Source organism: Vipera ursinii, assembly GCF_947247035.1.
Source record: "Vipera ursinii genome assembly, chromosome: 1".
In the NCBI taxonomy this organism is placed as follows: Eukaryota; Metazoa; Chordata; class Lepidosauria; order Squamata; family Viperidae; genus Vipera; species Vipera ursinii.
The window spans coordinates 354,543,381-354,560,158 of record NC_139512.1 but is presented as its reverse complement, the minus strand read 5'-3'; the positions used below and the strand labels follow the sequence as shown (position 1 = coordinate 354,560,158).

General features: G+C 43.6%; 1 protein-coding gene across 1 annotated transcript in view; it reads left to right on the top strand.

The window, feature by feature from the left end:
• The window catches only part of YPEL2 (yippee like 2), a 38,474-nt gene that overhangs the window by 9,148 nt on the left and 12,548 nt on the right, over positions 1–16,778 (top strand). Inside the window, exon 3 of the mRNA XM_083379896.1 lies at positions 15,706–15,749. Coding sequence (XP_083236022.1) covers positions 15,706–15,749 — 44 coding nt within the window. The remainder of the gene's footprint in view (positions 1–15,705; positions 15,750–16,778) is intronic.

Genomic DNA, 16,778 nt, shown 5'->3' with positions numbered 1-16,778 from the left:
CAGATAATCTCTGCTTTTGTTCTGGGCACAATGGAATATTATCCTCCCTTCACAAAAAAAAACCCCTCTGCTGTAAAGATAGTCCTTGAGTTACGACTGTAACAGGCGTCTGGCTATCACAGTTGTAACTCATAATGGTCATAAATCCAGTCTCCCACGTGACTGGTCCAATTTTATGATTACCTTTATGCCAGTCATAAAGCGACTGCCGCGGTCATAATGTGACTGCCGCGGTCATTAAGGGATTGCCGTGGTCATTAAGTGGACACTGCACTCATTAAGGGAACCTGTGGTTGACTATGGACTGGTTTTGCCAAAGGCTACAAGTAAATGTTGGTTTGGAGCAAAACCGTTGGAAAAATGTGTCGTGAAGGCGGGTTGCTGTAAAGAGTCATAAAGGCAGCTTGGTTGCAGTTGTTGTCAACATGGAAGTGTAGTCATGTGACTGTGGGGGGGGACTTCAAATCCGAGTCGTAAGTATAGATAGTCCTCGATTCACGACCGCAATTGAGCCCCAAATTTCTGTTGCTCAGCCAGACATTAGTTAAGCGAATGTCGTCCCGTTTTACGACCTTTCTTGCCACAGTTGTTAAGTGAATCGCGGCCGTTGTTAAGTTAGTAACCCAGTTGTTAAGTGAGTCTGGTTTCCCCATTGATTTTGGCTTGTCAGAAGGTCGCAAAAGGGGATCACGTGGCAGACTCCAGAATTGATATAGCTGCCTTGGATGCTAAACTGGAATTGTTCTAAGAATGCAATTAAAAAAAGAGAGTTTGAAGCTGGGAGAGGAATCAAAACCCTAATTCACCATAAAAAAATGTCATCTGCCAGTATCATTCATTTCTTTTTAACCAAGTTTCTAGTCCTTAACATAGCAACCAAGATACTTAAACCATAATATGGGGACAAGGAAAGAGAAAGGAGCCCACATATTGTGCAGCTGATGAGGTTTGACTGGCCTAACAGTAAGAAATTGCCAGCATTTTCAACAATTCATAATTACACAAAGGCTAGCTATTTCTGTAGATATTTGAAATTTTGCTTGCTGGACCTAAATGCAATTTTGGGTGAAAAATCAGAATATCCTTGCAAATCGTAAATGCATCCATGTCTGGGCCCTGAAAACAGTTCCCCAAAATTGTAGCTCCATTTCCTTATCCAGGACCTTTGCAAATCCCTAGTGATGCCTGGTTTGGTGGCCCAGAGAGAAGTTGGTGAGAGGTTGAAATTTGTGTTGAGCAATGCCCAGTTTAGAGTTCAGTCAAACTTTAGGGCAAGACAACAGGAGAGTTTGAAGCAGCAAGGAAACGTTCCGATGGCTGAAATCCATGGAGAAAAAATCCCATTCTCACATGCCTGATAGTTTATTTAATTGGATTTATTTTTATTTATTTAATTGGATTTATATACCGCCCTTTCCCGAAGGACTCAGGGCGGTTTACAGGGTAATTTAAAACAAGAAATACAAAAGTTAAAAACAATTAAAAATAATTACAACAGTCCCTGGAAAAGTAAAAAAACCCAATTAAAATTAAAATTAAAATTAAAATTCTCAGCCTGGGCCAGAGAGCTCGAAGAGCCAGGTCTTCAGGTCCCGGCGGAAGGAACGGAGGTCGGGGGCAGTCCTCAGCTCCACTGTCAGCTGGTTCCAGAGGGCAGGCGCACCCACTGAGAAGGCCCTACCCCTGGGTGTTATCCGGCGGCAATCTTTTACCGGCGGCACCCTGATAAGACCCTCCCTGTGGGAGCGCACTGGACGAAGGAAACTTAATGCTGGCAGCAGGTGTTCCCTCAGATATCCCGGACCCTCGCCATTTAGGGCTTTATAGGTCATCACCAGCACCTTGAATCTCACTCGGAGGGCAACCGGAAGCCAATGCAGCTCGTGGAGTAGAGGTGTTACACGGGAGTATCGGGAAACCCCCATCACAACTCGCGCGGCCGCATTCTACACCAGCTGAAGCCTCCGAGTGGTCCTCAAGGGCAGCCCCATGTAGAGAGTGTTGCAGTAGTCCAAACGGGAGGTCACGAGCGCATGAGTGACTGTGCGTAGGGCCTGGCCTGATAGCTCTAATTGGGGTCCCAGTTTTTTTTGTTTTGTTTATTGTTTTTCAGTACTGTTCATTATGTTACCTACCTTACTCTGTACAACGCCCCGAGTCCCTCGGGAGAAGGGCGGTTTATAAAAACAAACAAACAAATAAATAAATAAATAAATCTCGGTCCAGGTAGGGTCGCAACTGGCGCCCCAGGTGAACCTGGGCAAAAGTTAAGTGTCTGGCAGCTGGGACATCTTCTCAAGGAACTTCTTTGACCACGGTGGCACATTTTACCGAGACTGGCATAGGCAGAGTACCGTTGAGCACCTTAACAATTCAACATCAACCGTCAACCCTTGCGAGGTAGGACAGATCAGAAAAGAAGCATTATAACTAATAGTAATAAAGAGCCAGTTTGGTCTAGTGGTTAAGGCACCAGGCTAGAAAGTGGGAAGTGATGGGTTCTAGTTCCGCCTTAGACATGAAAGCTGGTTGGATGACTTTGGACCAATCACCAGGGGGCAGAGAGTTCTAGCCCAGCCTTAGATATGAAAGCCGAATGGTTGACTTTGGGCCAATCACCAGAGGACGGGGCGTTCTAGTCCTGCCTTAGGCATGAAAGCCAGCTGGGTGACTTTGAGCCAATCACCAGGAGACGGTGAGTTCTAGTCCTGCCTTAGGCATGAATGTCCCCCTCTTTCCGCCCAACTCACCTCACAGGGTTATTGTTATGGGGAAAACAGGAGGAGGAAGATGTCTTGGATATGTTTGCTGCCTTAAGTTATTTGTAAAAATAATAAAAGGGGAGATACAAATAAGTGTAAATGCATAAATACAGTATGACACCCCTTCATGGATTACTGCCTTGTCGTGGCGAAGGGGCTTGCGTAATTCAATGAAGCTATGAGCTGTGCCGTGCAGGGCCACCCAAGACGGACAGGTCATAGCAAGAGAGTTCTGACAAAACGTGATCCACTGGAGAAGGAAATGGCAACCCACTCCAGTATCTTTGCCATGAAAACCCCATGGACAGTACCGAAAGGTAAAACAATATGACGCTGGAAGATGAGCCCCTCAGGTCGGAAGGCGTCCAATATACTACTAGTACTAGTAGCGCCAGAAAGAATGAAGCGACTGGGCCAAAGCCGAAAGGACGCTCAGCTGTGGATGTGTCTGGTGGTGAAAGGAAAGTCCGATGCTGTTTGCTTAGGGACAGTTCGAAGTCACAGCAGCATAGAAAAAGGGACTTGTGACCATTTTCCACACTTACAACTGTTGCAGCCTTCCCGGGGTCACATGATCAAAATTCGGGGTGCTTGGCAACTGGCATTTACTTACATTCACTTAACGAACCGCGTGCGTCTTAACGAGCAAGGGAATGATCTCCTTCAAGGTTCGAGATTCACTCCCACGGCTTTTCGAGTTAGGAGTGGAATGGGCAGGCTCCATTCCACGCCGTAACTTGAGGACTACAAGCTCTCCCGATCTTGAAGCTGCACGATATATCAACCTTAGCGGGGTTTTTTTTGTTTGTGTTGCCTGTCTCCACAGCATGAACGGCCATTCCCTCCTCTCTGCCAGATTTCAAAAATAGCCTTCTGGCAAAGCTGTCTTCTAACGAAAGAGAGAGAGAGAAATGTTATCGCGGAAGAATCAGTTTCTATAAAAAGAATTAGCCTGTTAAGATCAAAGCACTCTTGCCACAAGCATGTAACGGATTTAATTTGTGATTGCCGTTTCGTGTAAAGAGGATTCACTTGGGATAACCCAATACTTTGCCTGGCTAAATTCAGATATATATTTGTTTGCAGATTTGCAAATTTATATATACAGGCACCCGACTTATATAAGAGTTCATTTAGTGGCCAGTCAAAGTTACAACGGCACTGAAAAATGTGACTTTATGACCATTTTTCACAGTTAACGTCCTTTGCAGCATCCCTATGATCATTATGATTAAAATTCAGATGCTCGGCAACTGGTTCATATTTACAACGGTCCTGGGCTTACGTGATCTCCTTTTGTGACCTTCTGACAAGCAAAGTCAATGGGAGAGCCAGATTCACTTAACAAACCAGGTGTACTCACTTATTAAGTGCAGTAATTGACTTAACAACCAGGGCAAAATTGGTCATAAAAAAACCTCAATTAACAGATGTCTCATTTAACAACAGAAGTTTTGGGCCGGATTGTGGTCGTAGGTCGAGGATTACCTGTATGCCACAGATAGGTCACCAAATAATTAGTGCAGGGAAAATCTATAACTACTAGTTAATAGTGACTGTTTTTAAATCCCCCTTTTAGTACAGTCTTCAACTTACAGCAGTTTGTTTAGTGACCGAAGTTAAAACAGCTTTGAAAAAAGTGAGTTAGGACCATTTTTCACACTTGCGACTGTTGCCGGATCCCCAGGGTCATGTGATCAAAATTCGGATACTTGGCAACTGACTCATATTAATGACGGTTGCAGTGCTCTAGGGGTCAAGTAATCAGAAGCCAGATTCGCTTAATGACCATGTTACTAACTGAACAACTATAGTGCTTCACTTAACAACTGTGGGGAGACAGGTCGTAAAATGGGGCAAAATTCACTTAAGGAATGACTCACTTAGCCACACAAATTTTGGGCTCAGTTGTGTTCTTAACTGCAGGGCTAGCCAACCTTGGCTCTTTTATGACTCGTGGACTTCAATTCCCAGAATTCCTGAGCCAGCCACGCTGAGGAGAAAGGGAGAGGTTTCCATGCTGACTCACGCTGGCTCAGGAATTCTGGGAGTTGAAGTCCACGAGTCATAAAAGAGCCAAGGTTGCCTACCCTTGGCCTACAGCAACAATTGAATACTGTTGTCCTTATGTTCATACTGTATGTAAAGAGTTGCTCATTTTTGGAAGCGGAAGGAAGCTGGACTCTCTGAATTTTTGTCTGGACCAGCAACTTTACTATTTTGTCTCATCCAAAAGATGCTTCTTCAGGAGGCAACTGGACTTCCTTGTTTTTCCTTTGAAGAGGTTTCGCTTCTCCTCCCAGAAACTTCTTCAGCTATAACCGGATGGTGGGGAATGGAAGGATTTATACTCCTTGCAGAGAGTTGGTCATTTGTCTTCTTTCAGAGAGTCGTTGAGGCCACTTGGAGGCTTACCTGCATCTTCAGGGTCACCTGAGTAGTGCAAATGGGTGTGGAGCCTTCTTGGAATTGCTGAGAGGACTGTGTTGTAGACCGGAGATAGATAATTTTGTATCCCTCTGACACAGATAAACCTTCCAAGTGGCCTCAAGGACTCTCTAAAAGAAGGCAAACGACCAGCTGTCTGTAAGGAGTATAAATCCTTCCATTTCTCCACCATCCGGTCAGAGCTGATGAAGCTTCTTGGATGAGAAGCGAAACGTCTTCAAAGGAAAAACAAGAAAGACCAGTTGCCTAATAAAAAGTATTGCTGGGACAACCATGACGTGGATGACTGAAATCTCCATAGATATCCTGTCTCATGGTTTTTTTCCCCTGTGAGTAACAAACGTAACCCTATAGGTAATCCTCAACTTACAACTTACAACCATTTGTTTAGTGACTGTTCAAAGTTACAGCGGCACTGAAAAAAGTGCTGTATGACCTGGGCCTTGTAACATGGTCATGTGATCAAAATTCGGCCGCTTGGCAGCTGTCTCGCATTTATGACGGTTGCAATGACCTGGGGTCATGTGATCTCCTTTTGCTGCCTTCTGACAAGTAAAAACAACAACAACAACAACAACAACAACAACAACAACAACAATAATAATAATAATAATAATAATAATAATAAGGCCTGAGGATTAATTTATTTTAATTGGGGTTTTATTTGTACAGGGATAAATTTAATCTTTTTAAAACTGGTTTTAACTTTTGTATTTTTGGTTTTAATTCCTTGTAAACCGCCCTGAGTCCTCCGGGAAAGGGCGGTATATAAATGTAATAAAATAAAATAAATAAATAAATAAAATAATAAAGTTGGAAGGAACGTTGGAGGTCATCTAGTCCAACCCCCTGCTCAGGCAGGAATCCCAGATTCATTTAATAACCATATTACTATCTTAACAATTGAGCGACTCACTTAATAACTGAGGCAAAGAAGCTTTGTAAAATGGGGCAAACCTCACTTAACTGTCTCGCTCAGTAACAGAAACGTTGGGCTCCGTCATTGTCGTAAGTTGAGGACTATCAGTAAATGATGCCGTTTCCTTACCTGAGTCACAGCTTTGAAGGGCAGATGAGAACCGAGCCTGGGAGCTGACAACTCTTGCGTGTAATGTTTTATTTTTGTTTTATTTTTAAAAAAATCTACTGACAGGATGCTATTTTAGTTTCGTTCCCTCACTCTCTCTCTCTATGGAAGCATAAAAAATAAGATTTCTTTCACTTGCCTTTAACTCGGCTGTCATGTAAGCAAGTGAACTGTCGGATAATTGAGGAAGTTTTTTGTGTTGTTTTTTTACTGGCCTCTCTGACACATTTGTGAACCCGTTGTGTTGTTGTTTTTTTTGTCTTTAACTGGGTGTCTAGCAATAAACGAGGGTTGGCATCGAAGCTGCTGTTGCCGCTCTGTTTTTCCCCGCTTTTTCTCGTTTTGATCCTGCTGACATAGATTTGCAGGCCGAGAAGTAGGCACAGCTGACAGTTTAATGGTGTGGTTGTCTGTGCCACTTCGGGAAGTAACTGACGCGTCTCAACTTAAGACGTGTCTGTGACACCCTCACATCCCTCGGCTGGCTGATCAGACATTCCTTCCTGAGAATTTCGGTCAGGGGAGCGCCTGACTTTGAAAACTCGAAGGTTGAATATCATGGACGTATTTTTAGGGGGTAGCTTGTCCATTCACATGAAAGACAAGGAATATATGCATGTATGTATACTAGTTCACATGAAAAAGAAGGAATTTATATATTATAATAATAATAATAATAATAATAATAATAATAATAATAATAATAATAATAATAATAATAAGAAGAAGAAGAAGAAGAAGAAGAAGAAGAAGAAGAAGAAGAAGAAGAAGAAGAAGAAGAAGAAGAAGAAGAAGAAGAAGAAGAAGAAGAAGAAGAAGAAGTTGGAAGGGACCTTGGAGGTCATCTAGTCCAACCCCCTGCTCAGGCAGGAAACCCTATACCATTTCAGGCAAATGGCTGTCCAGTCTCTTCTTAAAAACCTCCAGTGTTGGAGCATTCACCACCTCTGGAGGCAGGTTGTTCCACTGGTTAATTGTTCTAACTGTCAGGAAGTTTCTCCTTAGTTCTAGGTTGCTTCTCTCCTTGACTAGTTTCCATCTGTTGCTTCTTGTCCTGCCTTCTTGTCCTGCGCTTTGGAGAATCGCTTGACTGCCTCTTCTTTGGGGCAGCCCCCGTGATATTGGAACACCACTATCGTGTCCCCCCTCGTCTTTCTCTTGATTAAACTAGACTTACCCAATTCCAGCAACCGTTCCCTATATGTTTTAGCCTCCAGCCCCCTAATCATCTTTGTTGCTCTTCTCTGTACCCTTTCTAGAGTCTCGACATCTTTTTTACATCGTGGTGACCAAAACTGGATGCAGTATTCCAGGTGTGGCCTTACCAAAGCATTGTAAAGTGGTATTAGTACTTCACTTGATCTTGATTCTATCCCTCTGTTAATGCAGCCTAGCACCGTGTTGGCTTTTTTGGCAGCTGCAGCACACGGCTGGCTCATATTGAAGTGATTGTCTACTAAGACTCCGAGATCCCTCTCACAGTTACTACTATATATATAAAATCACATAAAAGCAGGGAATATATATATATATATATTCCTACGTACGTACACACATACACATGTGTGTATGTGTCAGAGACAAATGACAAGTTAACTTACCTTTATATAGACTCTGTGTGTGTGTTTGTGTGTGTGTATATCTATCCATCTATCTATCTATCTATCTATCTATCTATCTATCTATCTATCTATCTATCTATCTATCATTAGTTCACATGAGAATGTGTACATACCTACACATATGCAATCTATATAAAGGTAAGTTAACTTGTCATTTGTCTCTGACTCTAGTGTGTGTGTGTGTGTGTGTGTGTATATATATATATATATATATAAAACGCTCGTATACATATATAAGTAGTCCGTGATTTACGACCACAATTGAGCCCAACATTTCTGTAGCTAAGGAGACAGCTGTAAAGTGAGTTTTGCCCCATTTTACAACTTTGCTTGCCAACGTTGTTAAATCAGTCACTGCAGTTAATACTCCAGTATCTTTGCCATGAAAACCCTATGGACAGCACCAAAAGGCAAAACGATATGATGCTGGAAGATGAGCCCCTCAGGTCGGAAGGCGTCCAATATGCTACTTGGGAAGAGCAGAGGGCTAGTACTAGTAGCGCCAGAAAGAATGAAGCGACTGGGCCAAAGCCGAAAGGACGCTCAGCTGTGGATGTGTCTGGTGGTGAAAGGAAAGTCCGATGCTGTAAAGATTTTTTCTCCATAGGAACCTGGAATGTAAGATCCATGAATCAAGGCAAGCTGGACGTGGTCAAACAAGAGATGACAAGACTGAACATCGACATCTTAGGTATCAGCGAACTAAAATGGACAGGAATGGGTGAATTTAATTCAGATGACCATCAGGTATACTACTGCGGACAAGAATCCCTCAGAAGAAATGGAGTAGCCTTCATAGTCAATAAAAGAGTAGGAAAAGCAATACTGGGATACAATCCTCAAAATGACAGAATGATCTCAGTTCGAATCCAAGGCAAACCATTCAATATCACAGTAGTCCAAGTCTATGCCCCAACCACCAGTGCTGAAGAGGATGAAATTGACCAGTTCTATGAAGCCCTACAGCACCTTATAGAACTAACACCAAAAAATGATGTCCTTATCATCATGGGGGATTGGAATGCTAAAGTAGGAAGCCAAAAGATAACTGGAATAACAGGCAAGTTTGGCCTTGGAGTACAAAATGAAGCAGGGCACAGGCTGATAGAATTTTGTCAAGAGAATACGATGGTCATAGCAAACACTCTTTTCCAACAACCCAAGAGACGGCTCTACACATGGACATCACCAGACGGTCAACACAGAAATCAGATTGACTATATGCTCTGCAGCCAAAGATGGAGAAGCTCTATACAGTCGGTAAAAACAAGACCAGGAGCTGACTGTGGCTCAGACCATGAGCTTCTCCTTGCAAAGTTTAGGCTTAAACTGAAGAAAGTAGGGAAAAGCACTAGGCCACTCAGGTATGAATTAAATCATATCCCTATTGAATATACAGTAGAGGTGACAAATAGATTTAAGGAATTAGATCTGATAGACAGAGTGCCTGAAGAACTATGGACAGAGGTTCGCGACATTGTACAACAGGTAGCAACCAAAACCATCCCAAAGAAAAAGAAATGCAAGAAAGCAAAATGGCTGTCTGAGGAAGCTTTGCAAATAGCTGAGGAAAGGAGGAAAGCGAAAGGCAAGGGAGAAAAACATAGATATGCCCAATTGAATGCAGAATTCCAGAGAATAGCTAGAAGAGATAAGAATGCCTTCTTAAATGAACAGTGCAAAGAAATAGAAGAAAACAATAGAATAGGGAGGACCAGAGATCTTTTCAAGAAAATTGGAGAGATGAAGGGAACATTCCATGCAAAAATGGGCATGATAAAGGACCAAAATGGCAGGGACCTAACAGAGGCAGAAGAGATTAAGAAGAGGTGGCAAAATTACACAGAAGAACTATACAAGAATGAGCTTAACGTCCCTGATAATCACAATGAGGTGGCCACTGACCTCGAGCCAGACATCCTAGAATGTGAAGTGAAGTGGGCCTTAGAAAAGCTGAGCAACAACAAAGCTAGTGGAGGTGACAGTATTCCAGCTGAGCTATTCAAAATCTTAAAAGACAGTGCAGTAAAAGTGCTACACTCAATTTGCCAGCAAATTTGGAAAACTCAGCAGTGGCCACAGGATTGGAAAAGATCAGTTTACATTCCAATTCCAAAGAAAGGCAGTGCCAAAGAATGTTCAAACTATCGCACCATTGCACTCATTTCTCATGCTAGTAAAGTCATGCTTAAAATCCTACAAGCTAGACTTCAGCAGTATGTGGATCGAGAACTACCAGAAGTACAGGCAGGATTTCGAAGAGGCAGAGGAACTAGAGATCAAATTGCCAACATACGCTGGATCATGGAGAAAGCTAGGGAGTTCCAGAAAAACATCTACTTCTGCTTCATTGACTATGCTAAAGCCTTTGATTGTGTGGATCATAACAAACTGTGGCAAGTTCTTAAAGAGATGGGAGTACCAGACCATCTTATTTGTCTCTTGAGAAACCTATATGCGGGTCAAGAAGCAACAGTGAGAACTGGACACGGAACCACTGATTGGTTCAAAATTGGGAAAGGAGTCCGGCAAGGCTGTATACTGTCGCCCTGCCTATTTAACTTATATGCAGAGCACATCATGAGAAAGGCAGGGCTAGATGAATCAATAGTTGGAATTAAGATTGCTGGAAGAAATATCAACAACCTAAGATACGCAGATGATACCACTCTAATGGCAGAAAGTGAAGAAGAACTAAAGAGCCTCTTGTTGCGGGTGAAAAAGGAGAGTGCAAAAGTTGGGTTGAAACTTAACATTAAGAAAACCAAGATCATGGCATCTGGCCCTCTCAATTCCTGGCGAATAGATGGGGAAGAAATGGAGGTAGTGACAGATTTTGTTTTCCTGGGCTCCAAGATCACTGCAGATGGGGACTGTAGCCAAGAAATTAAAAGACGCTTGCTCCTGGGAAGGAAAGCCATGGCAAATCTAGACAGCACACTAAAAAGCAGAGACATCACCATGTCGACAAAAGTGCGTATAGTCAAGGCTATGGTCTTCCCAGTTGCAATGTATGGCAGTGAAAGTTGGACCATAAGAAAGGCTGAGCGCCAAAGAATTGAGGCCTTTGAACTATGGTGCTGGAGAAGACTCCTGCGAGTCCCTTGGACTGCAAGGCGATCAAACCGGTCAGTCCTAGAGGAGATCAATCCTGACTGCTCTTTAGAAGGCCAGATCTTGAAGCTAAAACTCAAATACTTTGGCCACCTAATGAGAAAGAAGGACTCACTGGAGAAGAGCCTAATGCTGGGAAAGATCGAGGGCAATAGAAGAAGGGGACGACAGAGAATGAGGTGGCTGGATGGAGTCACTGAAGCAGTAGGCGTGAGCTTAAATGGACTCCAGAAGATGGTGGAAGACAGGAAGGCCTGGAGGAACGTTGTCCATAGGGTCGCGATGAGTCGGACACGACTTCGCAGCTAACAACAACAACCTGGCTTTGAAGTGAATCTGGCTTCCCCCTTGACTTTGCTTGTCAGAAGGTCGCAAAAAGTGATCACGTGACCCTGGGGCACTGCAACCGTCATAAGTACATGCCAGTTGTCAAGCGTCTGAATTTTGATAACATGACCACAAGAATGCTGCAAGCGTTGTAAGTGTGGAAAAGGGGCATAAGTCACTGTTCTGTGCCGTTGTACCTTCGAACAATCACTAAATGAACTGAGGTAAGTTGAGGACTGACTATATGTGTATTAGGTATTTTCACCTACCCACGTGCATATGCACAGCTATTCCTCCAGTTGCAACCATTCATTCATCTAGAGCAGGGGTGTCAAACTCAATTTCATTGAGGGCCGCATCAGCATTGTGGTTGCCCTCCAGGGGCTGGGTGGGCGTGGCCTACTGGGTGGGTGTGGCTAGAGTGCGTATGGCCTACTGGGTGGGCGTGGCCAGCTCTACATCGTTGGCATCAAGGGTGCCTATGGGGGCCTGGGCAGGAGTGGGACAGATCTGAGGGTCTCTGGCAGGAGGAGGGTCTCTGGGCCAGGGCCAAGGCAGTGGGGGCCATTCCCTCACTGTTTCCAGGATGGCTTCGCGGGCCGCATGAAACCACTTTGCGGGCCGGATCTGGCCCCCCGGGCCTTGTGTTTGACATGTCTGATCTAGAGACTGTTCAGACTTATAACTGCACTGGAAAAAACAGCTTTTGACTAGTCCCCGCACTTACGGCCACTGCACTACTTGTAAAGGCCTATCAGGAGAAACAACAGGTCATATCAGATGCTTCCTTGCTATATAGTTAAACTCACTGCGAGGTGTTCAAACATCTCAAGAAGGTCTGCTGATCAGTTGTCCTCCTTCAGAGGTTCTCTGCTGGTCCTCCATCTTTGCCATTTTTCCCCTAGAGTTCAGAAGGCGTCTTTCCCTTTTTGGTACTTAAGGCGGTGCAGATTTTGAACCCCAGACAATTGGTGCCCAGAGGCCCTTCATCTCTTCCTGTCTCTTTTTTGATGTCTTTTCATTTCGCTATTATGTTTCCTGGGATTTTACAATGTTGTGCATAGGTTCCAATGGAGCACCATATAAGCCTTGTAAATACAAGTAAACAAATCCTGTAATGGTGTAGGAATTCCTCAGGCTGGCTGGGGAATTCTGGGAGTGGAAGTCCACCCACCTTAAAGCATGCTGGCTGGGGAATTCTGGGAGTTGAAGTCCACCCATCTTAAAGCATGTTGGCTGGGGAATTCTGGGAGTTGACGTCCACCCATCCTAAAGCATGCTGGCTGGGGAATTCTGGGAGTAGAAGTCCACCCATCTTAAAGCACCCTGGCTGGGGAATTCTGGGAATGGAAGTCCACCCATCTTAAAGCACGTTGGCTGGGGAATTCTGGGAGTGGAAGTCCACCCATCTTAAAACACCTTGGCTGGGGAATTCTGGGAGTGGAAGTCCACCCATCTTAAAACACCTTGGCTGGGGAATTCTGGGAGTAGAAGTCCACCCATCTTAAAGCACCCTGGCTGGTGAATTCTGGGAGTGGAAGTCCACCCATCTTAAAGCACGCTGGCTAGGGAATTCTGGGAGTTGAAGTCCACCCATCTTAAAGCACGCTGGCTGGGGAATTCTGGGAGTTGAAGTCCACCCATCTTAAAGCACCCTGGCTGGGGAATTCTGGGAGTGAAAGTCCACCCATATTAAAGCACCCTGGCTGGGGAATTCTGGGAGTGGAAGTCCACCCATCTTAAAGCACGCTGGCTGGGGAATTCTGGGAGTTGAAGTCCACCCATCTTAAAGCATGCTGGCTGAGGAATTCTGGGAATTGAAGTCCACTTATTTTAAAGCAGGCCAATTGGGGATTTCTGGGAGTTGAAGTCCATCCCTGTTAACGTTCCACATTTGGGAAACTCTGATCTAGACACTGAACAAAATAATCCTAATTTTGGTATGGCTGCTTTCCAGCAAGCAGCAAAAGAAACGTCTGGCAATTTTAGTGGTAAAATTAACAACCAGCTCTCACTTATTTCTTTGAGCAAATGCATTCTTATTTTCCATGAACGGGCTGGTTTTAAAATCCCCTCCATGACGAAAATGTGCCGTTTCAAAACCTTCATGTGGCGTGGAAGTTGTGCTGCCTGCAGCTTTAATCCAAACCAAATGCTTATTTTTCCATATGTTAACAACTCAGGACATAAATAGAATGTGTCCCTTTAAATGAAGGTGGAACCATATAGAGGAGGCAGGCCATGCCCAGAACTGTGATGCTTGATTGGCTGGCTGGACCTCAAATGTATTTGGCAGCTGACAAGTTTAAAGGCAAATGACAATTACCTGAATAAGATTGATTTGAAAAACCTAAAACTTGCTCTCTTTACAGCCAACAGGTTATAAAAAGAACCCTGGAATCCAGGTTGCATAAAATTGTTTTGTAAATTAAAGTTTTAGTCCATACAGGGAGTCCTTGACTTACGACCATAACTGATCCAGAATTATGTTTGTAAAGTCATGCTGGTCGTTTAGCAAGTTGTCCCATGACCAATTCAATTTTGTGACTTTTTTTGCCACAGTCTTTAAGTGAATCCACAGTCGCTAAGTGAACATGACACTTGTTAAGCGAATCCATTGCCCACAATGGATTGCCCACAATTATTAATGGGGGGGTTGGTTTTTTTTGTTTTTTTTGGCCAAAAACTAGAAGCAGAAAATGGTTTTGTCGCTAAGTGAACATGACACTTGTTAAGCTAATCCATTGCCCACAATGGATTGCCCACAATTATTAATGGGGGGGGGGTTGGGTTTTTTGTTTTTTGTTTGCCAAAAACTAGAAGCAGAAAATGGTTTTCGGCAAAAAAATTGCGCTCATATGACTGAGGGACACTGAGTCAAGGTTGACTCAGCCTTCCATCCTTCCGAGGTACGTAAAATGAGGACCCAGATTGTTGGGGGCAATTAAGCTGACTTTGTAATAATGCCGCTTGGGGTGTGTGTGAAAGCCCTAATAAGCAGGCATATACATAGAATGAAGGCTACTGCTAAGCTTGTAAGCCGCCCTGAGTCTTCGGAGAAGGGCGGGATATAAATGGAATTAAAATAAAAAAAATAAAAAAATAAAAATGTCTGTAAATGCAGGCTGGTTTTGAAGTGCCCAAATACAGGATCAGAACTTTGGATCTCTGTCATAAGAACTGTTTTTTTGGGGGGGTCCATCATAACTTTGAACAGCTGCTAAGCGGGCAGTCATAACTTGGGAACTACCAGTTTGGAAATATATGTTTGTTTATCTAATTTATACAGCTGCACATCTTACCAAAAGCAACCCTGGCTAGGAGGCGTATCAGAAATGTCACATATCATCTGACTTATGACCAAAATTGAGCCCAAAATTTCTGTTTCTAAGTGAGATGGTTGTTAAGTGGGTTTTGCTCCATTTTACGACCATTTTATTAAATTAGTAGCACGTTCGTTAAGTCAGTCTGGTTTCCCCATGGACTTTACTTGTCAGAAGGTTACAAAATGTGACCCCCTCCCGGGATGCTGCAACCCTCATAAGTATGAGTCGGTTGCCAAGCTCCTAAATTTTTGACCATGTGTCCACAATGGTCATAAAGTGACTGTTACTTTTTGGAATGATTTTTATTAACCTGTTACGGTCACTAAATGAACGGTTGTAAACTGAGGACTGCCTATTTTTTCCTTGTTATTTTGAGAGCGCTGCTAAGTCCACATTTTCTCTTTAAAAATATGTATTTGAAATCTCTCCCCCTACCCCCCCCGGCCACTTTGCATGTCTGTCTCGTCTTTTGATTTTTTTATTCCCGAGCTGACATATTTTCCTCCGGAGTCTGCAGGCTAAAAAAATAATAATAATAACCTGTGTTTTTTGTTGAATACTGGTCTATTTTTTCCATAAATGCTCCCGTCAGATACAATTCCATCAACTGCTTTATTGACCTCTCTTGGCTGGTGTTTTTTTTTTTTTTTTTTTTGCATAATAGAAAAAAATATTTTTTTGGAGTTAAGGAGAAGCATGCATGTGGTAAGAGCACACACGCAAGAAAAGGGGGGGAATTCAGAAATTGCTAAAGAGCATCCAACAGTTTCTTCAGGCAGTTTTCTTTTTTCAACCTTGGCCGCTTGAAGATGCACGGACTTCAACTCCCAGAATTCCCTAGCCAGCTGGCTAGGGAATTCTGGGATTTGAAGTCCATACATCTTCAAGCAGCCAAGGTTGGGGAAAAAAACCTGCCTTAAGGGCATCAACTTTTTTTTTTTAGAAATGCTTTTCTATACTACCCAGCGAGCTTAATCAACTTTTTTTTTTATTTTATCCTATTTTTGCTTGCCTTTCAGTCTTTCCAGGGAAGTCAAGGGCGAGCCTATCTCTTCAATTCAGTGTGAGTGTTTTGTGTTTTTGTTTTTAAAGTGCTGTGGTTTATTGATCTTCATAAAATATCTCACTGTCTAGCTCAGGGGTAGCCAACCTTGGTTCCTTCATGAGTTGTGAACTTCAACTCCCAGAATTCCTGAGCCAGCCATGCTGAGGGGAAAGGGAGAGGTTTCCAAGCTGAGCCCTGCTGGCTCAGGAATTCTGGGAGTTGAAGTCCATGAGTCATAAAAGAGCCAAGGTTGCCTACCCCTGCCCTAGGCCTAGGCTGCTTTATGACTTGTGGACTTCAACTCCCAGAATTCCTGAGCCAGCCATGCTGAGGGGAAAGGGAGAGGTTTCCAAGCTGAGCCCTGCTGGCTCAGGAATTCTGGGAGTTGTAGTCCACGAGTCATAAAAGAGCCAAGGTTGCCTACCCCTGCCCTAGGCCTAGGCTGCTTTATGACTTGTGGACTTCAACTCCCAGAATTCCTGAGCCAGCCATGCTGAGGGGAAAGGGAGAGGTTTCCAAGCTGAGCCCTGCTGGCTCAGGAATTCTGGGAGTTGAAGTCCACGAGTCATAAAAGAGCCAAGGTTGCCTACCCCTGGCCTAGCTTCTCAGTGACTGCTGCCTGGTCGCCTGGCAAAGCTAGCCAACAGAGAGGACTAGGAACTGCAATAGTTTTAACCTTGTTCTGGTTTTTAACACTATCTGTAGCTAGAGGACTAAAATAAAACTTTCTAGACGGGGAGGAAATTATCTTATTGCGAAAAGATAAGCCGTAAGGAACAGCTGTGTTACTCTTTGTGGCTTGTTTTGCTGACAGTAGACAATGACAGAATAACAGAGTTGGAAGGGACCTTGAAGGTCTTCTAGTCCAACCCCTTGCTCAAGCAGGAGATCTTATACCAGGGGTCTTCAAACGTGGCCCTTTTATGATCCTATCAGTCAAAAATGGTTATCCAGTCTACTTTTGATAACCTTCATTGATGGAGCACCCACAACTTCTGGTGGCAAGTAGTTCCACCGGTTCATTGTTCTCACTCTCAAATTTCTCCT